The sequence below is a fragment of the Mastigoproctus giganteus genome, chromosome 10, assembly GCF_048544385.1.
Source record: "Mastigoproctus giganteus isolate SK-2022 chromosome 10, ASM4854438v1, whole genome shotgun sequence".
Taxonomy (NCBI): Eukaryota; Metazoa; Arthropoda; class Arachnida; order Uropygi; family Thelyphonidae; genus Mastigoproctus; species Mastigoproctus giganteus.
Window position 1 is genome coordinate 139,148,148 of NC_143584.1, and position 26,150 is coordinate 139,174,297.

Consider the following 26,150-nt stretch of genomic DNA (forward strand, 5'->3'; position numbering starts at 1 on the left):
GACAAAATAAATATATAGGTAGATATAATTATTTACGGGGGACACTAATATCATAATTTAGCTTTTTTTTTTTTTTCACCTCTGCCAGCGGCTACTGTTAATGTCTTAATCCGTGTGTCACCCCCAAGCTATCATATTTCTGGCCCACCTAACACTGCCCTGGTAGCATCAGCATATATTCATGTACCCTTTCTATTTAAGTGTATCTCATCCCCATAGCCGCATTCTAAGTTGACGAACACTTGGGGGCGGAATTGCACATATCTGTATTTGAATGGATTTATTAATGCTTGTCAGAGGCTCCAAAGAAGAGTTTTATAATGTTATTTTGCGGAAGTTTGAGGTTTAGGCAGTATTTTCATATAAACAATTAACTTTGAGAGTCACGGTTGGTTTTTATAAGTTGGTAACGTCTTTATAAGGAGTAATTTCGCAGTTCAGAACACAGGAATGATTTCCTGATAAATATACTCGGAATGAAAAATTTCCTCCTTGGGCTAATTCATTCGGCGTTTTGAGTCAGTACTTCAGGTGTGCTGCAATGTGAGTTGGAGTTTTGAAGTAATAAATATTTACCTTATGGATTAAATGTGTTTTTGTATTAGGTTGCATTTTATTAAACAACCAGATATTGCTTAGACTAGTCGATATGAGTATATTTTCATATCGCGAGTATGGACAGAGGGATAGGTCATCACTCACAAAGTTTCGTAATCCAATGCCGAGGTCGCTAGGGTAACTGTAATAAGCGTACCTCTCCGCGTCACAATTCCGCCCTTGGGGGACCTGGAATAACTGTGCCATAGTAAATTTCACCCAGGATAATAGTATTATTTGAGGCCAATGAATCAAGGGGAAAAAAAAAGCCCCCATCATCTGTCTTCCTTAAGTTTAGTCAAACTACCCATTTTCACAACACCAGATTGAAGTTCCAGAAATCGATTGCAATCTGGCTGAAAGCAAATTTTCGCACATCCATCGTTCAGTTTAAACTTATGCCCTTTATGTGTGCTGTCTGTAAGGTTGTAAGAGTAAGGATGCCATCTGTATTTAGTTATTATTATTATTAGCCATATGGTACAAGGAAGGCCTTAGGCTTATGTTGCACCAGGCAAAAAAAAAAAAAAATTCTGAATTATCCCGAGAGAGAGAGAGAGAGAGAGAGAGAGAGAGAGAAGTAGAAGGGAATCATCAAGAAAAAGAAGAATGACGATATCCAGCTCAAGACCTTGGGTGTGCCAAGCCCATACCAGATGTGAGCCCCTGTTCACATACACCGTTTAACCTTCCATCACTCGCACCCTCAGTTTGAACAAGGACACTCACATGTGTGTGACCTTTTTTTGTTTTAATTATAAAAAAAAATTGTATTGTATTGAAAATGGTGTCTATTAATTATGATTTTCCAAACCCATTTAAAAAATATTGAACAAAATTAGACAAGGAAACCAATAATAATAATAAAGAAGGTTTTTATATTTTTTAGAATATTTAAGGTCACTGATCCCAAGAGTGAACCCGAACTTGCATGGTGTCTGGAAGACTTGGTGTGAACATTTGTATTCTTGTCAGCTGTTCACATTTAGCTTTACACTGTTCACTTTAGAACAGTGGTGAAATCAAAGCTCTGTGGCAACATTAGGGACATGTTGCATCAGGTAGACATAATCCCTGTTCTTGTAGCCTGTCTGCACTATTATTATTAGCTATATGGTGAAAGGAAGCCTGAAGCTTATGCAGCACCAGCCAAATAAAAAAAAAAATAAAAAAAATTCCCCGAGTTACCCTGAGAGAGAGAGAGAGAGAGAGAGAGAGAGAGAGAGAGAGAGAGAGAGAGAGAGAGTAGAAGGGAATCACCAAGAAAGAGAAGGATGATGATATCCAGCTCAGGATCCTGGGTGTGCCAAGCCCAAACTCACCAGATGTGAGCCCCTGGGATAACTGCTCAGAGAACTTGAGTAGTGCAGACAGTTAATGTTGGCCTGTACAATTACTCCTAGGCCTTTTTCATTCTCCTTTACCTTGAGTATGAAATTACCCATTTGATATGTTTTTCTGGGAAGTGGCATCTTGTTGCCATTCTCAGCCCATCTGCTTAATTTTTCTAGGTCTTGTTGCATCAACGTACATGGTTTCCTTCTCATTAATTACTGCCAACAATCAGCAGCAAACTTAGACATTAAACTTGATATGCCTTCATTTCATAATTGATTGCACTTGTCATGTCAATCAAATTAATTAAGCAGAACTAGCTTGAACAGGGAAGCTGTATACAAAATTCATGGAACCTTGTCTACAGTTTTTGAAAAAGTTTAAGAATACAGAATTGGAAAAAGTGTTCGGTTTGTAAAATGTTGAATGTCATTATTCACAAATTTTAATGAACAGAATACATAATATAAAGGAACTTTAATAAACATTAAAAAATCACATGTCAATGAATGAATGAATTTTATCATAACAAATTAGTTCTCTTTTGTAGTAAATTAGCATAAAGGCACATGATGCAAGAAAGCAAGCTTATATAGCATCAGCCAAAAAAAAAAAAAACAAATCTTCTAATTTCACCCATCCACTCGCTCCAAATGTTTGTCTAGTTCTGCCTTGAATCTGTTTAAGCTATCAACTTCTACAACAACAAATGGAAGTTTTTTCAGCAATCAACCACACACTGGCTAAAGGCAAACTTCTGCACATCTATCCTACAACTGTCTTTCCTCAATTTGAATTTATGCCCTCTCAGGCAATTATTCTGAGCAAGAGGAAGAATCCCATCAACATTGAGCATGCTCAAACCATTCAAGGCTTTATACACCTTAGATCATCTTGCAGGTGCCTGGTCTCCAGACACTGTACAGTCAGTCCTTGTATAACACGTGTTTACACTACACGAATTCGATCATACACGATTTATAAATAGGGGAACGATATCGTATATAACACAAACTGAATTCGCTTATGCACGATTTGCCTTTGTGTTTACAAGAAATGGCAATCGGACGCGGAATCACCTCAACTGAATGCAACACGATAGGAATGAAGAGAAGATTCTGAAAATGTATTTGTTTTTTTTTTTATATCAGTGAAGGGGAAACACATTTCACCAAAATAAGGTAAAAACCCATACAGTTCCAGCTATCAGATGCAATTTACTACCAGTTTATAACAGATTGCCACCAGCAGAAACGCAATTGGAAATTGTTTTTATTGTTTTGTGGTAGTAACCCCTAGAAATGTGCTTTAGTAAAATGTGAAGTGTTAATCTCTGCCTTTACGGTGTTGTTTATTCAGTTGCTATACGCGCGCAGCTTTGTTTACGTGTATCAAGCGTGCCTCCTCATTTTGTAATTGTGCTTTATTCCGTAAAAATGAGTAATATTCTTAAAAGGTGTGAAAAGAAAGCATCCTGGTGAAGACACTGCAGATTCACAGAGAAAAACAAAAGCAATATCGATAAACAGAGGTGGACTGGGTCAAAAATTCTTATTCGGGAAAATTTGTAGTGGCCTCATACTATGGTTTATGGCCAAAATCACACCGGCCTCCGGGGTTTCCCTGGTAAGGCCTATGGCCAGTCCGCCTCTGTCGATAGAGAAAAAATATGAAATTGTGAAACGCTTTGAGCAAAATGAAAGACCATGTGATATTGCACGTACTACAGCCCTGAATGAGGCAACGCCGAGAATTATAAAGATGCATAAAAACAGCTTTCATAGCAGGAACAACTCAAAGTGTAATTAAAATCCATTAGATCAAGACAAAGAATTGGAAGAGATGGAACAGCTGTCATCTGTTTGGATAGAAAATCAAACAAAAAACAAGTTTGCTTACAATAGAAGCAAAAGCATTAGCAATATTTTATTACGTAATAGTCGTAAAAAAATACTTACGTATTTTATTACGATAATTTATTGTGTTTAGTAATGTTTTGGTTACAAATGTGTTCAATCTTGGTTGGTCGGCACCTAACCCTATTTTTCCCATAGGGCCTGTTGTTTATATTGCACGATTTTGCATTGCACGAGGGTTTCTAGGAACACAACTATCGTGCTATACGAGGACTGACTAATTTGCAAAACTTAAGCCTTTCTTCATAAGAGCAACCCTTTATTCCATTCACTAACCTTGTTGCCCCTACTCTGCACTCGCTCCAGCAGCTCTATATGCTTCCTAAAATGAAGCCTCCACACCTGTATACAGTACTCAAAGTGTAGTCTGAAAATTGCCTTATACAAGGGGTAATCACTTTATTCCTGCTAGAAAAATTCCTATATATTATTGAGAAGACACTATGAGCTACTCTTGCAGACTGTCTGCACTGCTCAGAAACTTCATGTCTGCCTGTGCAATTACCCCAATGCCCTTTTCATTCTCTACTACCCTGAGTTTAGTACAACACAGTTGATTCATTATTCTGGGGTTAGTGCTTCCCATATGCAGTACTTTCCATTTGTCAATGTTAAACTTAAGTTGCCACTTATCAGCCCATCTGCCCAAATTTTCTAGATCCTGTTGCAGTAGCATACTGTCTTTAGTGTCATTAACAACTCTGCCAACTTTGTATCATCTGCAAACTTGGGCATTAAGCCTGATATACCTTCATATATCATTGATAAATATACAAAACAACAATGGGCCCAACACTGACCCTGAGGGACTCCGCTTATAACATCAGTCCATGAAGAGCAGTGTCCATTGATTACCACTCTATCTTCTCCCACTCAACCATCCCTTTATCCATAGCAGCAGTTTGTCTCCAATGCCACACTTCTCCAATTTGTGCAGCAGTCTTCCATGTGCAACAGTATCAAAAGCCTTTTAAGATCCAAATATATGATTTCAAAGTTATTCCCTGCATCCAGTTCCTTTGTGACCACATCTTAGTATCCAATCAAATTGGTCAGACAAGACTTCCCCTTAACAAAACTGTACTGTGTCCGACCTATAACTGAAGTCTTGTCTAGATGATCCTGCAGTGCTTCTTTAACCAGTGCCTCCATTAATTTCCCCAGAACAGAAGTTAATCTAACAGGTCTGTAATTACTTGTTGCCCTTTGATTCTCCTTTGTGAATTGGGGTCACATTTGCACATCTCTAGTCCATGGGTACCTGTTCCTATTCTTTCCTAACACAGCCCATTGTTTACTTGTACCACAGTGACTCCCAGAAGTCTCTGAAATCCCCTGCATCTTGTTTTCCAGACTGCTACTCATTCCAATAGAAGCAGTGCAAGAATCACTTTCACCTCTGTCAACAGCTACTGTTAATCTATTAGTCTATGTATCCCCCCCCCCAGTCTAGCAGTTTTCCGACCCACCTAACACTGCCTCGATAGCATCAGCAAATATTCTTGCACCCTTTCTATTTAAGTGTATCCCATCCCTGTAGAAGCAGTCTCTCCTGTTAACAAGCACAGACCAGGCTGAGAAAAATTCTATCCCTTGAGCCTTGCACAATCTCCAGAGCCGAATTGATTGACAAGGCTCTCATCATATACTCCCTCCTATCATGTCTGGGCAGAATTGCGGACACTTTCAAATTCAACCCTAATTCTCGGCTTTTTTTCATCAGTGACCTGTACTTGTTAAGTAATTCCGCTGGTCTCCTACTCTTAATGTCATTAGGGCTAATGTTTATAACAATATCATCTTTTGTGCCCTTAAAAGGTGATATCTGCTCTACAACATCATCAACCTTTACCTCTGGTAGACATACCCTGGTCCTATTCCACCTATCCTTTTTTGCACAATACGTTCCTCGTTTCCCTGATCGCCAACTACTACTAGTTCCCGTGTGATCAGTGCATTCTGCCTTGGGGGTTGCCGCTGTGTTGCGTGATGTTAAAGTGCAAGCTCTGGTGTTTATGTGGGTAGCTGATTGCTTGATGAGCCCCTCAGTTTAGATTCTTCGAGGGCATCTACCCTGTCCTTCAAACTCTCATTTAGGCCCATAACAATGCGGAGTTGTCGTCTGATTTCCTCACACTCCTTACTTCGTGCACAACCAAAGACATTCCCCTTGGCAATATCATGTCCTCTCCCTGATTGCTCCACAAATATTAAACAAGCAGTACATTTTAAAAGGCTGTGAATCAGAGGACAACTGCTGCCCTCAGTTCTCCCCTGAGCCATAGCACTCCCATTAGCTTGAGCCTTTTGCTTTGCTGGAGCTGCAAAAACTTCTAAGACACATGGATTGGATACCCTTACCGATACCCCATTCTCCATTAAATCTTGGATACTCTTATACCAAATTCTCCATTAAATCTTTAAAATGCACATAAAAACCTTTGTGCTCACAATAAAACTTCACCTGAATGAAAATAGAATTTTCATTATGTAAATTATTTTACCTGTTTGAACAGAGCCATGTGTTTAGCTGCATGTTTTGCTGCTTGGTCCTGGACAGTTAATTGTAGAGTAGTATCATCTCCTTCACATTTAATATATGTGGATGTTTATAAATTTAATTAATAGTATATATGGTTATGTGATAATATAATTATAAATACAGCACAAGCTACAAAACAATTGAAGCATTGGGAACAGAAATAACAGCATTGTACACAAATCATGTCATACTAAAATTTTTAAACGGTTGCGATATTTATCCCCTCATCTAACATTAAATAAACAGTTATGAAAAGATGGAATGCACTTGTCACTTTTAATAGTCATATTATCTTTTAATAGTTTTATTGTATATTACAGTTTTTTATGAGTTTGTCATAGTTCAATTGTTGTACAGAGTCAAAAATAATTTTTTTATGATTGTCATAGAATAATGTACTCAGTACAAATATTGGTACTCCACACGAGTACCAATATTTGTATGTAATAAATTTAAACTGTAACAGAAAAATTTAAATTTTGAAACATTTTCTATATCATTGAGTGTTTATCAAAATGAAGAAATTGAATATCTTTTGTATCCTAACCAGTTGCTAATGTTTACAGCATGTATCTCTGTTTTCCCAAGTTGTATCCACTTTTATCTTAATCAATTGGCATGCTATTAATATAAGCTTCACCCTCCTTTATTAATTTTGCATAAGTATTAATATTGCTAAAATGAGGATGTATAGGTGTTTTTTTTCCTGTACGAAGAAGCAATGCTTATAAAGCATCAACCAAAAGAGGGAGGAAAAATTTTAGTAACATCTTGTCTCCAGTACTACACTACTCCAATTTATATGTCAGTCATCCATGTGAAACTATGAAAAGCTTTATTGATTTTTAATTACTCTTTATCCAATGACCCTCATTTGTGATTAGGAAACATTTGCATATTTCCAATCTATATGGAACATCCCCTGAATCCAACGTTGCTCTCATAATTATGCCCAAAGGTTTGCTTACCTTCTCAATTGCTTCTTTTAAATTGAATATAATATCATTTAATTTCCAGTTTCCTTTCAGTTACCATAAAAATCATTTAACTCTCAATTAGATATTATATTGTGTCTACTTCTGGTATCACCAACCTTAAAAACATTCTTCACATGTGAATATACATCAGCAACTGGTATAGGATCATCAAAAGTTATGCCATTCATATCCAGTGGACCAGTAAACATATTGGTCCATTGGATTGCAGATTATTTATACTCATTGTGGGCTTCTCTGACTACTGATAATTTATAATTGTCTCATGAATTTTCTTCTTGGTTACTGATTTCATTCGACATCCTAGATTTGAACTTTGAACAATTAGTATAAAAAGCTTATTAGCTTCTACATTTATATCTTTCAGTAGTTCCCATTTAGCATTTGCATATGTTAACAACATCAGTTGGTCCCATTGAAAACAGTTTAAAAACTCTGAATTGTAGTATTGTCAAAATGATGCAAGGAAGTAAAAGCTTATATTAACCAATGTCCATTTATATGCCTATTCCTTCTTATAATTTGTCCGATTTCTTTTAATTTATTTAGACCACTTCTGCAAAACTAGGTTGAAGTTTATTCCAGCAATCAATTACTCTTTGGCTGAAGGCAAATTTCCACTTTTTTTGTGTGTGTATTTGAAAAAGATTAAAGATGCTATCAGTATTTATTTTAGTTAACTCTTCTAAAGCCTTGTACACTTGAGTTAAGTCACTGTATAGATGTCTAGTTTCTAGACACTACAATTTACAGACTTCCATTCTTTCTTGGTAAGAATATCCTTTTATTCCTGCAAGTAATGTTGTTGCTGTTCTCTGCATTCTTTACAGATGATGTATGTCTTTCGTGTGGTAATGTTTCTAAATCTCTATGCAGTATTGCAGATGTGGCCTTAACCATTGCTTATATAATGAGGTAACAACTTCTTTGTCTCTGCTTGCAAATTTTCTTCTATGTCACCAACAGAACCCTACTAGCTTGTTCTAGCAGCCTGTATTCTTTGCCTGTACTTTGTGTTTGCCTGTACTGTTACAAGTACTTTTTCCTTATCAACTACCTTGAATTTGGCACTGCCCAATATTATTGTATGATTACTGCTACCCAAATGCACCTTGCATTTATCAGTGTCAAATCTTAATTGCCATTTCTTAGCTTATCTGTTTTTGTTTGTTATTTATTACAGCACCGAAGACTTGTAGAAAATTCTTGTAGAATTATTCTTGATTTATATAAAAGGTATTTTTAATGTAAAAATGATTTGTCTTTTCATTGATTTTTTATTTGAACATTTATTTTTTCACGTGGTAAGAAAGTTGTGCAAGAGAACACAGCATTATATAGGAATTGAAGGGCATTCCTTGCACATGTAGGTAACCCAAAACAGTATGCTCTGCAAGAAAACATCAGTCAATGGGGCATTTTCTTTACCATACTTTTCCTTACTTTACTATATATGGTATTTAGAGCTGTGCTAGTTTTAGGCCTTACTTTTATATATATATATAAAAATTGCAAGTGGTATCTGCTGTGCATTAAATCTTGTTTATACGTGCAGAGTGGTGTTTTCTTTCAGAGCAGTCTAAACATGGTATTTTAATGCCTTTTAGTTTATATCAGAGAGAATTTAAGTGGAATTTTGTTTAATGACTAAATTTTTATACATTAATCCATTACAAATTTTTTTATTGTTTTTAGGTAACTGCAAAAACTTTGATATAGCTCCACGTGGCCTACAAGTGATGAGTGGAATTAAAATTGATATCTTATGGTCTCCTAACCATCAGGATAGGTGAGCCACTTACTAATAGCAGTAATAGTTTGAAGTGCAAGTTACTAACACAGAATAGTCATTTTTTCTTGTCTGTATTAACCTTCATTTCCTTATTTGAAATATTTTTTGTATTGTTATTGATACAAATAGGGAATTTCTGTAGAACATCTGCTTTAAAGTGTTCTATTTTGTATTCTAAGGATACTTTCAACAAACAGACATACTCCAGAATAAGGAGTCAAACTGCCTTGTCAGCTCGCAGTGTTTTGTGATGGTTCTTTACCACAAGGGATAAACCATAATTATTTAGAGAAAGTGCAAAGTTTTAACAACACTTCATAAAATAACACTAGCTAATGTGCATATGAGGCCAAAGTTTAAAGTTATAACATTACTGGAAAACTCAAATATTTGTGTAGGAAGGGGGAGCACTAGTGATGGAAGAACTCACAACACAAAATTATAATTTCAGTGAATGAAATTAATTAGCATCAAAACAGTTAAGTGAGAGCTGAGTTATGTTGAAGTGGCCACTGAACAGATATCAGAAAGGATATCTGCTTAGTGAAAAACCTGATCTGTTACCTATGTAGCAAGTTCAGTTTCCTAGTAATAATAGAAAATTACTTGTACCTGTTTAACCAATATATAACTTGTAGATCGCATATAAATTTGGCAAATTTCTGTATTGCCCACAACAATTAAAAACAGTGAGATATTTGTACAGTTCCAGAAGATAAAAAAAAAATAAAAGTAACCTGTTTCATCAAAGAATAAAATATATTCAGACATTGCACTGCTTTTGTCTCGCGCTGTTTTTGTTGAGTTTTAAACATGAGGGACTTCAACCATATCATACTATTGTGTATTGTATGTGTAGAAGAGCGACTTCCTGGTCTGATTAGTGTATTGTGTGGCTTTAAACCCCCTTCTTTCTTTGTCTGAGATCACTAGCTACAACCTCAATTGAAGAGGACTTTAGAAATTCTTCCAGTCCTAGATGGAAATTGAACCTAGATTTCTCCAAACTAGTGACAAGACCACTATACTGTCACAAAGGAACTCCATCTCATGATTAGTATATTGAAAAATTATACATCTATCTTAGGAAGCACAAGGAACTTTTTAATATATAGAGATAAAGGTATTTTTATTTTTGAACATTTAATGGAATAGCCACCCTGTTTCTCTTCTCATACTTATTCCAGAAGTGTGTGTGTGTGTGTGTGTGTGTGTGTGTGTGTGTGTGTGTGTGTGTGTGTGTGTGTGTGTGTGTGTGTGTGTGTGTGTGTGTGTGTGTGTGTGTGTGTTAGATAGTATGAATCAGAGCTGTAATACTCAATATGTTCTACGTTGATATTAATATTTGTAAAATACAGTCCATTCCGGTTATTTGGGACACATCGGGACTAGTGCATTTTGGCCCGATTAAGCGGCTGCCCCAATTATCCGAAGTTTCATGTAAATAGTTAAAAATACATTACAATCGCCATAGTAAAGTACCGTTCACTATACGATGTGTAGTAAGCACCGGTCATTGTGATCACGTTTGTGAATTAAATTTTAATTTAATTCACAAATGTAGGACAGCTTAAAGACAATACAAGATATAAGTTGTAACTCGGGTATGCCCGAGATCGCAAACCCGTTCCTATAGTAGGACCCTGAGCTGAATTTGCATGTTACCTCAGCATGAACTTAAGTGAACTTAACTATATACAGTTATAACCATAAAAAAAAAATGATACACTATAATTTGCAGGCCGGTGGGTACAAGTTTTCTACGCCATAAGACACCAAGAAAGCAAAGTGTATCCTATGTACATAATATACATGGCTCTAAATCCGTAATTATGGTAATTATATTAAAGCAATCGGTTCAAAAAACAAATTTTGTGATCCCGGGCATACCCGATGTTTAAGCTGTCCTACATTCTTTGTTCTTATTTCTCTGAAATTATTAGGGTAATCTGAGGATGTAGGAGAAACTATTTCTTATCTATACTACTCTTTTTCGCCTTTATGGAGTTCAGGTTCTATCATTCCTATTCTATTAGCTTTTCTTCTCATTATCTGCATGTTTTTCTCCTTGCGTTAACTTAAAATTTTTTCTCTTTGCGTTAATTTAAATTAAATTAAATTAACTGATTGATTAATTAATTATTTTTATTTTGATTTATATTTTTACCATATCCATCACATAAGGAGCACCACATATTAACTCACTAGGGGGATAGTTATTTTGACGACTATTGTTGTTGTTATATTGTCTTGGATACGGTAGATATATATTATATATCTAATCTTTTTTTAATTATTAAATTACGTTCTCTGTCGGGTCAACATTGATCAATATATGCTTACATTTACAATTTCTTATTTGGTTTAGATTCAAACATTTTTACTTAGTTTAGATTCAAAATACTTTATATTTTATATACTTTATATATTAGTATATATTGCTCATTACAGAAACAGAGAACTTCTTGTTGTTTTTTGCCTTCAGTCTGGGTGGTTCGCCCCAGTTGAAGTCATCTGGATTGTGGGTAAACAGTGATGTGTTTTTTTTTTTTTTTTTTTGTGATTTCTTAATTTCCTGCTTGGTATTATTTGACTGATTTGCCTTCTATATTATTATCTTCAATATTAATCTTACACATTTTATATACATTATGGTTGTAATACTTAATTGCTCTGCAAGTGCATTGACTCATAAATATTATTTACAGTTTGTTACAATTATTAACTTTCTTTCCTTATTACTCATTTATACACACACACACACACACACACACACACACACACACACACACACACACACACACACACACACAGGGTGTCTCAGAAATATTGGTACAAACGTTTAGGGAAGGTAGATAACATCTAAAGGAATGTGAATCACATAGGAACCGATAACCGGAAATGTCACCGTAAGTTGGTAGATGGCGCTGTTCATCAGTTCGCGAGAGGGAATTTCTGATTTACTCATTGAAGCAGTAGTTGCCGCACGAAGAGCATGCATTGATATACGAACTGTGAGCTGGCAGACATTCACCTAGTGTATGGATTAGCAGAGGGCAATGGACGAACCGCTCAACGAATTTATGGAGAACGCCTCCCAGACAGACATATACCGGACCACCGTTTGTTTGCACGTGTGCATCAATTTGTGTGATTACGGGTCATTTAGAGGTAACAGGAGTAGTGCGGGCAGATCACGTTCAACATGAACTCCCACCATGGAAGAAAGTGTGTTGAATGCCATCCAGAATAATCCTACTACCAGCACACGTGTTGTTGCCTCTGCCTTAGGAGTGTCTCGTTGTAGTGTACAGCGTGTCTGGCACGACGATTCCTTACACCCCTTTCATCTCCAAAGGGTTCAGTTACTGCTCCCCCAAGATCATCCTGCACGTGTAGCTTTTGTGCAGTGGTTTCTCCAAGAAAGTGTTCAAGACTTGAATTTTCCAGCCTATGTTTTGTTCACAGATGAGGCTTATTTCACTCGGGAAGGCTTATTCAATCAGCACAATGTTCATATGTGGGCTCACAACAACCCACACGGTGTGCGCCCCCATGCGGCACAACATCACTTCGCAATAAATGTGTGGGCAGGTATAGTCGGCCCATACCTGTTACCATCCCGCACGAACTCTGCTAAATATTGGATCTTTCTTGAACAAGTTCTACCAGGGTTACTTGACGATGTTCCAGCAAATGTAAGATGCAACATTTGGTTTCAACATGATGGGGCAACTGTCCATTATGGAAGGTGTGTTCATGACCATTTGAACAGGCGTTTTGGGCGTCGATGGATTGGCCGTCGTGGACCCATTGCCTGGCTCCCACGCTCACCTTTATCGAGCCTTGATTTCTTTCTGTGGGGAGCCCTCAAATCTATCGTGTATGAATCGCCTATGGAGACGGAAATGGATCTCGTGGCAAGACTCGTCTGCACTGCTGCTACTGTCGAAGAAACTGAAGGTGTGTTCGACCGTGTCCGCCAATCCATGCTGCGTCGGTGTCATCGTATCTCATGGTGGAACCTTCGAGCATCTGTTGTAACATCGTGAAATGCATCCATCTCATACTCATTGTTAATATTATGTCAAATAAATGTTTGCCACTAATTACTGTCTTGTGTCATTTCTGCTTCTTATTCCTCTGCTGCTACTTTCCCGTGACATTTCCGGTTATGGGTTCCTATGCGATTCACATTCCTTTAGATGTTACCTACCTCCCTTAAACGTTTGTACCATTATTTTTGAGACACCCTGTATATATATATATATATATATACACATAGTTAAACAGGCAGATAGCAATCAGAAACAGATAGCTCTGTTAATTATTGGTGGGATATATTGAAAGGGGGTTAGCCCTCGAAAAAGTTTCTTTCAATATATCTATATTATTATTATTATTATTAATATTAGATCCAGCTGGGAGTGCCAAGCCCATAATCACCAGATGTGAGCCCCTGGGATTAATATATCAGTAATTACCTACATAATCATTATTGAGGCGCCTCCGTAGCCAGGTGGGAAGGAGCAGCAGTGCGTTGCACACGCTTCTTGATTAGACCGGGGTTCGAGCCCGTCACCACCAAATATGGAGGATGCGGAAAGGTCAGGGAATGACCACTGCACCGGAGCAATATGGTTTTAGTTGCTAATGCTCCTAAAAACCAAATAACAACAACAATAATCATTATTGCATTATATATTTATATATTATTACTAATTATATGTTTATTTCCAGGGTATGGCATTGTAGACCTACGCAGGCTATCTTAATCTTCATAAGTTATTTTGGCCTTATGGACTGCTGTATACTGTTATGTTTATAAACATATTCAGCATGTACAGTGGATTCCGGTTATTTGGTTAATCGGGGCAGCCGTTTATGTGGGGCAAATCTTAAAAAACAGAAACCAATCAAGAAAATAGCCAGGACTTACTTCGCTTAATTGGGACAGCATGCCGTTTAATCGGGGCAGGAGACTGCAGCACTGGAGATTGTCTCTGATTGTACTACGTGGTTCGGTCGAAATTTTGGAGGTTACAACCATAAAACAATTAGCAGTCACCTGTTTATTGGGCTTTTCTGTTAGTGAAATCTATCATAAACGGATAGCAAACTCGATCTTATTGAATTTGCGATAATATCGACAGCTGGAATTCTGTGGGTTATTATGATGAAATGTGTTGACACTTCCATGGAATCTTCAATCATATAAAAAAATTAATTTTAAGATCTTCTCTTCATTCCTTTTTTTTAAAGCTTCGTAACTTGTTACTCCGTTCTCACTTGTGCGTATCGTGTTACTTGAAATTTGTGTGTGTGTGTGCCGTATTCTTTGTTATTGATTGCTTATCTTTTTACTGTTTTAAATTTTAATCCCTCCCCTGCCCACAAATGTCAGTGAACAGAAATGTCAACTAGTTCGTATGTACATAAGGCGCCTCCGTAGCCAGGTGGGGAGCAGCAGCAGCAGTCCGTAGCACATTCTTCTTGATTAGACCGGGGTTCGAGCCCGTCACCACCAAATACGGAGGATGTGGAAAGGTCAGGGAATGACCACCGCATATCCTGGAGCAATATGGCATTAGTTGCTAATGCTCCAAAAAAACCAAATAACAAACAAATAAACAAATTGTATGTGCATATTACAGTGCACATTATTCCGATTATCACGTATATTCTTCCGATTTTCACATATCATTTAATTGGTAAGGTAATAAACGGTAAATTTGTGCTTAATATATCTTTACTTTTATAGCCTGTGGTTAATATTCCTCCTATTTTCTCTAATTAGAATCGCTGTTTAATAGAATTAAAATTCAATTCACAAATGTGATCACAATGACCGGCGCTTACTGCACATCGTATAGTGGACGGAACTTTACTATGGTGAGTCCATCTTAAAGCGATTTGATTGTACAGTGAACCAATTATAAAGGGGGGGCGTACATTTTATTTTTAACTCTTTACGTGAAACTTCGGATAATTGGGGCAGCCGCTTAATCGGGCCAAAATGCACTAGTCCCGATGTGTCCCAAATAACCGGAATGGTCTGTATATAGTACATGTTATACTTTTACTATTATAACTAGATTACAGACTGATGTAATGTTCAATATACTGTTGATGGCATTAATCTGATTTGGCATAACTTTTACATTTATCTCTATTTTTTATATACATATATACATATATGTATATCTCACCAGATAAGAACCTACTATATTTACACAAAATTTTTACAGGAATGGCATTTGACTAAAAATGATCAAATACCATTGTATATCACAGTATTTGATCATTTTTGGTCAAATAACATTTGTCATGGATTGCACTCATGATATGTGTTACACATACATTAAATGTTATATTAGATCATGAATTCCTAAAAATAAGAGCAAAACATAAAAACAGACAAAGAGTATGAGATTGGCAGTGTATAAATTGTATAGTATATTAAGTTATTTTAATATACTATATTAAGTGTGTATTAAGTTATTAATTTTTGTAAAAGAATAAGAGAAGTTTACCTCAATATGATGTGTAGAACACTTCTGTATGATACTCTCCAGAAATTAAAATGAAAACAATTAAAAGAAAATCGAAAATCTTACATTACAGTAAGAAATAATTAACAATAATTAAAAATCAAATGAACACAATTAAAAATCAATTTAATGCAATTAAAAATTAAGCAAAAAATTAATTTAACAAAAACAGTGCAGAACGATTTTCCTTCCTGAAGCTCACAATGCTTTTCGACCATATGTCGTGATCACAGGAATGAAAATTACCAAATAGGGGTGAGAATGGAACTTAAATAGAGATTATTTGTTTTCGCACATGCGCGTAAAGGACCATGAGTCTGAGATTAGATATGGCTGGCGAATATTAACAGAATTCAGAATAACAAAATTAACAGTATGATACTCTCCAGAAATTAAAAGAAAATCGAAAATCTTACATTACAGTAAGAAATAATTAACAATAATTAAAAATCAAACGAACACAATTAAAAATCAATTTAATGCAATTAAAAATTAAGCAAAAAATTAATTTAACAAAAACAGTGCAGTACGATTTTCCTTCCTGAAGCTCACAATGCTTTTCTACCGTATGTTGTGATCACAGGAATGAAAATTACCAAATAGGAGTGAGCATGGAACTTAAATAGGGATTATTTGTCTTCGCACATGCGCGTAAAGGACCACGAGTCTGAGATTAGATATGGCTGGCGAACATTAACAGAATTCTGATGTAATTTGATTTTGACGGTTTCTGCAATTAATAGTCTCATATAATTACGTTGGACACTAAGTATTTTGGCCTTGTTAAATAAAAGTATGTTTTTCATTAATGGTATGAAAGGCTAATTCTGATGCTGCTGCACGAGAAGCACGAACTGAGGCCGCGTGTTGATTAACATGAAAATTCAGAGGAAACCGCATAGAACCGTGATAAGACGAGTTGCAATCACTGCAAGAAATGTTGTATACTAGGTAATTTGTGTTGTGAACGAGGAAAGGACTGAGCGATTGTTCAGTATAGTGTGTAATTTCCGTATTGGCCTGACTACAATTTTAAATTTGGTATCTTTAAAGAATCTGTTAAGTTGTTTGTGCCACTGTTCAACATATGGGATAGAAATAAAGTTATTTTTTGATATTACTATTGTTGATTTGTGTATTTTTTGTATTCTGTCCTTAGCTTGTACGCTAATTCTGTCTATTGTAGAAAGTGAACCCCTGTTTAAGAATCTGCTGGTTAATGTTTGTATTTCTGAGCCCATATTTGAGCAATATTTGTATTTCTGAGATCGATTATCTTTAATCAGTTTCTCAATGCTTATAAATATTCAACGACTGAATCTGCTTTGGGCTCAGAAATACAAATGTTAACCAGCAGATTCTTAAACAGGGGTTACTCACTTGCTACAATAAACAGAATTAGGGTACAAGCTAAGGATAGAAAAAAAAAAAAAATACATCAATCAACAATAGTAATATCAAAAAATACTTTATTTCTGTCCCATATGTTGAACAGTGGCACAAACAACTTAACAGATTCTTTAAAGATACTGAATTTGAAATTGTAGCCAGGCCAATATGGAAATTACACACTATACTGAACAATCGCTCAGTCCTTTCCTTGTTTGCAACACAAATAAATGACCTAGTATACAACATTTCTTGCAGTGATTGCAACTTGTCTTATCAGGGTTATACACGGCCTCAGTTCGTGCTTCTCGTGCAGCAGCGTCAGAATTAGCCTTTCATGCCATTAATGAAAAACATACTTTTTTATTTAACGAGGCCAAAATACTTGGGTCCAATGTAATTATACGAGACTATTAATTGCAGAAACCGTTGAAATTAAATTACATGAGAATTCTGTTAATGTTCGCCAGCCATATCTAATCTTCGATTCGTTACACACACATGCGCGAAGACAAATAATCCCTATTTAAGTTTCATGCTCACCCCTATTTGGTAATTTTTATTCCTGTGATCATGACATACAGTTGAAAAGCATTGAGTTTCAAGAAGGAAAATTGTTTTGCATTGTTTTTGTTAAATTAATATTTTACTTAATTTTTAATTGCGTTAAATTGATTTTTAATTGATTATTAATTTATTTCTTACTGTAATGTAAGATTTTTGATTTTATTTTAATTATTTTCATTTTAATTTCTGTAGAGTATTATACGGAAGTACATCACCAAGGGTGTCAAGACTAATACTCAAGATTTCAAAGAGGTACAAGCTAAAGATTATAATGATTTATGCACCAACATCGAGCCATGATGATGATGAAGAGGTTGAAGAAATGTACACTGAAATTGAAAGTCTTCTAGATGAGCAGAAAACCCACTACACTATTATTATGGGGGACTTCAATGCTAAGGTTGGGAAAAGGCAAAACAGCGCAGAAAGAGGAACTATAGGAAATTTTGGAATTGGTGAAAGAAATAAAAGAGGTGAAAGACTTGTGGAATTTGCAGAATCTCAAGGAATGTCAGTAATGAACACTTTTTTTTCAAGAAAAGGGTGAACAGAAAGTGGACATGGAAGAGTTCAAATGGATTAACAACTAATGAAATCGACTTCATCCTCACTAACAGAAGATATATTGTGAATGATGTTACCGTCCTGAATAAGGTAAATGTTGGAAGTGATCACAGAATGGTAAGATGAACATTTGATATAGATGTAGAAAAGGAAAGGAAAAAACTGACTCGAGTAAATAATACAAAGGTCTTTGAAATAACAGAGGAGGAGAAAAAGCAGTATGTACTGGAACTTAAGAACATGTTTGAGCTTCTGCAGACTGCTCAGGACCAAGATATCGACCAGGAATATTACAACTTTCTGAAAATGATAAAGCCCAAGAAACCTATAGGGAAACAGAAATCCAAAGAAGAAAAAATTAGTCAAGAAACACTTGTCACGATGAACCAAAGACGACAAATGAAGAGCAAGAAAAACACTGACAGGGAGAAAATTGAGTATACTGAGTTATGCAAAGCCATTAGAAAGAGACTCAGAGAGGACATAAGAAGATTTAACACAAGAAAAGTAGAACAAGCATTAAGGGAAAACAAAGGATTTAAATTAGCAGCCATGAGCAGTAATACAGAAAGACAAATGATATTGAAACTGAGGAATAGTGATGGTGTACTTATAAACAGCAGAGAACGCATAATTCAAATAGCAGAAGACTACTGTAGAGAATTATACAAGGCGCGAGTGAATGATACCAGCAGTGGGGAAGATGGATTGCAAAGTAGCAACACATACGACATACCCAATATTCTTCCTGATGAGGTAGAACATGCATTGAAGAAAATGAAGAATCGGGAAGCCCCGGGGGAAGATGAAGTTACCGTCGAGTTGTTAAAATTGGGAGGAAGAGACATAACACAAAAACTGGCAAGGCTCTTCACAAAGTGCATTAGAAAAGGTGTGATGCCTAAGCAGTGGAATAATGCAATCATAGTTTTGCTGCATAAGAAAGGAGATAAATCAGAAATTGGAAATTATAGACCAATTAGCTTGTTATCCCATATCTACAAGTTGTTCACAAGGGTCATTACTAACAGATTAGAAAGAATACTTGATGAGAATCAACTGAAAGAGCAAGCTGGCTTTAGGACAGGATTCTCAACTATGGATCACCTTCACGTAATATCACAGCTAATGGAGAAAGCAAATGAATATAAAACACCATTATGCCTGGCATTTGTGGATTATGAAAAGGCATTTGACTCCATACAGCATAAGGCAATGTTTCGGGCACTGGAAAGACAAGGCATAGATACTCCATATATTATGATTTTGAAGGAAATATATGAGAGTGCTACATCCTTTATTAGACTAGACAAAGACAGTAGCAAATTTAAAATCGAGAAAGGAGTTCGACAAGGAGACACAATATCTCCGAAGCTGTTTACTGCTGCCCTTGAGGAAGCTTTCAGAAGATTAGACTGGTCGCAGAAAGGAGTCAACATGAACGGAGAGTACCTAAACCATTTACGATTTGCAGATGACATTGTGGTCATAAGCCACGATCCCAAAGAATTAGAGGAAAATCTTAATCAGTTATGCACAGTTAGTAAGGATTTTGGACTAAAGATGAATATGGCTAAAACAAAAGTAATGATGAACAAGTATGCCACGGAAAGGGAAATAATGATTGAAGGAGCAGTAATTGAAAAGGTGGAGTCATATACTTATCTGGGACAAGTTATTAGCTGTAATAATGATAAATGGCTGGAAGTCAAGAGAAGAATAAATTTTGGATGGATAGCATTCAGGAAATATAGTCACATACTGAAGAGCAATATCCCAGTTTGTCTGAAATGTAAAATAATGAATCAATGTATACTCCCCACCATGACTTATGGAAGTGAAACTTGGGCACTCACCAAAAGAGTGGAAGAGAAGCTAAGAACTACACAGCGAAGAATGGAACGAATTATATTGGGAATCAGACTGTTAGATAAGAAGAGAAACACATGGATTAGGCAGCAAACTCAAGTAAAGGACATTCTTATCAAAACTAAAGAACTAAAATGGTCTTGGGCAGGACACATAGCTCGAAGACATGATGACAGATGGACTAAGAAAATAACAGAATGGTACCCAAGAGGAGCTAGAAGAAAACCTGGAAGACAAAGGCGGAGATGGATAGATGAAATTCATGAGTTTTTGAGTAGTAAATGGATGGCCTGTGCTCAAAACAGAAGGAACTGGAAAGTTGCTGGAGAGGCCTTCATCCTGCAGTGGATTGAAAATGGCTGATGATGATCATATGGAAGTGTTCTACGTATCATATTGAGGTAAACTTCTCTTATCCTTTTACAAATATTGATATCAATGTAGAACGTATTGAGCATTATAGCTCCGGTTTATACTATTAACTTATTAATTGTGTAGTATATTATATTAAGCCAGAGGAGATCGAAATTAGATAGTTATAGAAGAAATTGTGAATTAACCAATTCTGTGCCCCGAGACATTGAGCTCCTGTGTGATAAAAGATCCTCCTAAAATAGTAAAGAAAGTGCCTGAGATGGTGTTTATAAAAGCAGTGAGTGATAGGTATAAAACTAGTGAATAATTAATCGGAAGTGTTAAGTGAAATGAGACCTTTAAGTATTAGTAATGGCCGCATGGTGCAAGAAAGCCTATGGCTTATGCTGCACCAGCCAAAAAAAAACAAAGAACCCCGAATAAAACAATGATAAAAAAAAAAAATAATAAAATAAAGAATAATAATTAATAAAAGAAAAGGAAATTAAACCTATCATCCTATGCGCTTCCCTCACCCGAAGGCACTATTCAGATGACCTTTGAATTTCCCCAAACTGTCAGCCTCTATCACCCATGTAGGCAACTTATTCCAGTAATTTATAACTCGCTGGCTAAAATAAAACTTCCTGCATTCCAATCTAAGCATTTCCCCCGTAACTTGAATTTACGTCCCCCAGTTTCTATCATCATTTATAATCTTGAAAATTTCGTCCTCATTCATTTTACTGATGCCTCTCAGAGCCTTAAACACCTCAATCAACTCTCCTCTAAGGTGTCTAGTTTCCAAACTCTGCAACCCACATATTCGAAGTCTTTCTTCATAAGGACCCCCTTTTGCCGATCTCACCAGGCGAGTTACCCATCTTTGCACCCTTTCAAGAAGCTCGATGTCTTTCTTTAGGTGCGGTCTCCATACTTGAACACAGTATTCCAAGTGTGGTCTTGGAATACTGTGCTCAAATGTAAAGGTCAAGATTATAAGAACAATAGAGATTGTGACATGCTTGTGGAGGCAGAAGGAGATGATGATACTGCCAAAAGGTTGGACTGAAATTTTCTTTTCCTAGGGTGATTCACCCTAAAATTATAATATTTGATGTGAAAAATGTTGATCATAAGGAGTTTATGGAGCAAATATGGCTTAAGAATTTTAAAGATTATGGGCTATCCAGGCAAGATTTTAAGGACAATGTAGATGTAATATCTGAAAATAGATATGAGTAATGATACTTCCAATTGGGTTTTGGAGGTTAAGTTGAAGGCATGGAGAATATTGAAAAATAATGATAGAATATATGCAAATTGAACATCATATAAATACAGAGAGATTTTCTCGATGATACAGTGCTTCAGGTGTTTGAATTTTGGACATACAGCAAAGCATTGTAACAGAGAAGCATGTTGTGGTCATTGCCCAAGATTTGGACACTCCTGTAAGGATTGCACTTTTAAAAGTGAGAATCCAGTTTTTTCTAATTGCAAGGTAAAAAATACGAATTCAAACGCACACTGCCATAGATAAAAAAAAAAAAAAAGTCCAGAATATGTAATATGTGAGGGCTTTAGAGCAATATAAGAATAAAATCACTTATGGCTAGTTGCTCGAGGATAGTACAGTTGAATGTTCAATGCCCAGAGAATGTGGCTGCCCAGTTAAATCTGGAAATGGAGGGACAGAATATAGATCTTGCATTATTACAAGAACCAAATCAGTTTAATGGAAATATAAGAGGATATTCAGGTCACCATCATATTTTTACTCATGGAGAGCATCCTAAAACTGCAATAATAGTAAGAAGTAATGATTTGGTAGTTACCAAAATATCAAACTTATCAAATGAGTGTGTAACATGCTGTGAGATTATTGTGAGCTTGGAAGTATATTCTTTGTCTCAGTGTATTGCCAGCACTTAAGAAGTATTGAGCCACATGTAAATGATTTAGAGAGAATCTGTCTATCCTTAGTAGTGTGTCATATAGTGATAGCAATGAACTCTAATGCTAACTCTGCTCTCTGAGGGGGGGGGGGTGAAGAGGAGTCCAGTGAAAGAGGTGTAACGCTTGAGGAATTCCTCTTGTCTTCAGGACTAGGAGTGCTTAATGTGCAAGGCCATATTCCCACATATTCGAAAATACACGGGCAATTGTATATAGATGTCTCCTTAGCTACATGCCCTATCTTCAATAGGGTGTATGATTGAAGAGCTTCAGATCATTTGACAACAAGTGACCATAACGGAATTTGCTTTGAAATAAAAGTTTTAAGATCAGATCCGAGAAAAGGAAGAATTGGAAAGATTCTCTGTAAAAAACAGCTAATTGGACAAGATTCAACTTGACCTTCAATATTCTTGTGAACAGTGTAAACTGGAATATGTTAACACCAGTAGAAATTGTACAGAAATTGGAGGAAATAATGTATCTAGCATTAAAGAGAGTTCAATGGTAAAATGAAAGTTAAGGGATAGATCTGTATTTTGGTGGAACACAGATTTAGAGAATTAGTGGAAACAATTGAGGAATGTAAGAAGGCAACTTTGTCATTATAGATGAGTTCGTGACGCGGAAATGTCTGATGTTTACTATAATGAGTACAAAAGCTTAAGAAGAGTTATATTAGAGAAATTGAGAGGGTAAACCAGTCTTCTTGGAAGAAGTATGTTGGGGAAAAAGGATCAAGAGAACTGTGGAATTCTCTTTTTAAGATCATAACTGAGAAATACTATTTTAGAGATGTAAATTGTACAGTTGGAATTGTAAATATAACAACTTTAAATTGGCAACAATCTGTGAGCATGATCCTAGATGAACTGTTTCGTAGTGAGCAAGATGTCCAGTTGTCTGAAGATCAATTATGGATGAATTCTGGCAATGAAGGATATTCCTCTGGTGTCGATGAGGATTCATTCACTTCTGAGGAGGTGATAGGTGCTTTAGAGCAGGCAAAGGATCGCTAGGCCTAGATTTTATTGAGGTAATGTTAAAGGGAGCATGTCAAACAAGAACAGACCTGTTTTTAAAAGCTTTTAATAGGTTGCTTGAGCAAGGTGCCTTCCCCAGGCATGGAAAGTGGCTGATTTGCAGTTGATAATAAAAAGTCTTGATGAATTGCCAAGTGAGCCTGGTCCCATAGCTCTGTTACCAGTTATGGGGAAAAACTTATGAAAGGTTGTGCATTAGCCGCCTGATGATTAGGTATGAACAAAGATATATGCTCTCTGATGGCCAGTATGGCTATAAGAAAGGAAAATGAATAGAGGGTGCCCTAACTATATTGTTACAATATGTTCAAGAGTATGAGGGGTGATATGTGCTGGGCTTGTTTGTAGATTTCCACAGCACATTTGATATGCTTTGGTGGAGAGGCATATTGTCAAGAATAAAAGCAGTAGGGATCTCTGATAAATATGTTGATGTTTTTAGAGATTACTTTAGTAATATAAGTATTATTGTGAGAACTAACTACACAGAGATCTGTAGAAGTGTGGAAAGAGGATGTCCTCAAGGCTCGGTGATCGGGCCTCATTCATGGTCTGTAGTTTTGGATGAGTTTCTGAGTCAACACCACGTTGGAATTAATTTAATAGTGCATGCCAATGATCTGCTTATTGTTGTATATGGGAATGCAAGATCACAACTTGAAGATCGTACTTAAGAGGTATTAAATGACTATGTTGTGGGCAGATTCATATAAGTTGAAAATTTCAAAGTCAGTGCAGGGAAGATTAAAGGGAAGATTAAGTTTGAATAGAAGTCCACTTGCATGTGCTCAAGGAGTTACATTGAAATATGAGACTATAGTCAAGTACTTGGGAGGGAGAGTGGATGAGCTGTATTCTGCATGTCAAATATTTAAGAAGGAATTAATTTGGGCCAACTGGAGCATAGTAGTCTTTAGATCATGTTCACATTGTATGACAAGCTCAGAAGAGTTATAAGGGTTGATTGGGAAATTAAGGGCAGAGCACTTAATATCTTATATGATTGTCTCTTTACACCATCATCATTTATGTATCTGTGGCTTGGTTGCATAGTATAACTAACACAACTGTTAAAAAGTACAGTGGATTCTGGTTATTTGAGCCACTGGTTAATCAGGGCAGCCTTTTATTTGGGGCAAATCTTAAAAAACAGAAACCAATCGAGAAAATAGCCAGGTCCAGTTTATACAGGTCCAGCTTTCTTCTGGGAATAGATAATCTTATACAGTTTCTTAAAGAAATATATTTATTAGGGAATTTAGGCAAAAAAAAGTGATGGGCATGAATTTAATGCATTTTATTTTAACTGACCTTTGAAAGAGAGACTGCTTTGAAATAAATTCAAATTTAATGAAAGTTAAAATTAAAATCATGAATTTCTCTCTGTATTATATTTACATGACCTGTTGAATTAAATATGTTAATTTATGCCGATGATATGGATCAATAATAAAAAAATAATAAGAAGGGAGGCAGTTAAGAACATGTAAATATCATAATTATGTGGACATTCAAATGGAATTAGAAATATCTCTGGGCCAACTGGAGTGTGGTAGTCTATGGATCATGTTCACAGAAAGGAGGCTATTTGTTTACTTTAACAAATTTGTTGCTGATGTCTTTAAGAGGAGGAACAGGCTCAGGTTAATTAATTAATACTGACTAAAGCCTAATTCCTGTACAGTGGAGCTAAGTGATGATTAGCATTAGCATTAGCATTAGTAGAGGCATTTGATGCAAGAAAGCAAGCTTATGCAGCATCAGCCAAAAAAAAAAAAAAAAAAAAAAAAAAAACCACTTCCACTTCACCCCTCTGTTCGTTCAAAATACCTGTCCAGCTAAGCCTTAAACTTATTTAGGCTATCAACCTCCACCACAAGGGATGGAAGTCTGTTCCACCACCCAACCACCCGTTGGCTAAAGGCAAATTTCCGCACATCTATCCTACATCTGTCTTTCCTCAATTTGAATTTATGCCCTCTCAGGTGATTTTTCTGAGCTAGAGGAAGAATCCCATCAGCATTGAGCATGCTTAAACCATTCAAGGCTTTATACACCTCTGTCAGATCACCTCGCTGGTGCCTAGTCTCCAGACACTGTAATTTGCAAAACTTAAGCCTTTCTTCGTAAGAGCACTCCTTTGTTCCATTCACTAATCTTGTTGCCCTTCTCTGTACTCGTTCCACCAGCTCTACATCCTTCTTGAAATGAGGCCTCCAGACCTGTATACAGTACTCTAGGTGTGGCCTGACCATCGCCTTATACAATGGAATAATTACCTCCTTATCCCTGCTGGAAAAATTCCTGTATATCATTGACAATACTCCATGAGCTACTCTTGCAGCCCATCTGCACTGCTCAGAGAACTTCATATCTGCCTGCACAACCACCCCTAAGTCCCTTTCATTCTCTACCACTGTCAGTGTAGCACCACAGAGTTGATACGTTGCTCTGGGGTTGCTGTTTCCCATGTGTACTACTTTACATTTGTCAATGTTAAACTTCATTTGCCACCTCTCAGCCCATCTGCTCAACCTTTCCAGATCCTGTTGCAGCAGCATAGTGTCAGTAGTGTCCTTGACAACCCTGCCAACCTTTGTATCGTCTGCAAACTTGGACATTAAGCTTGATATATCACCATCAATATCATTTATAAATACAGAAAACAATAATGGAC

General features: G+C 36.3%; 1 protein-coding gene across 3 annotated transcripts in view; it reads left to right on the forward strand.

The window, feature by feature from the left end:
- The first annotated feature begins 440 nt into the window (after positions 1-440).
- The window catches only part of mio (GATOR complex protein mio), a 294,475-nt gene continuing 268,765 nt past the window's right edge, over positions 441-26,150 (forward strand). For 2 of the 3 annotated variants that reach the window (XM_090384080.1, XM_090384081.1), the window contains exons 1-2: positions 441-543; positions 9,081-9,174. In XM_090384080.1, the coding sequence (XP_090240206.1) occupies positions 9,125-9,174 (50 nt within the window). In that variant the 5' untranslated portion in view covers positions 441-543; positions 9,081-9,124. Of the gene's footprint in view, positions 544-9,080; positions 9,175-26,150 lie in introns of those variants that run through there. The other variant, XM_090384083.1, reaches the window with a different exon arrangement.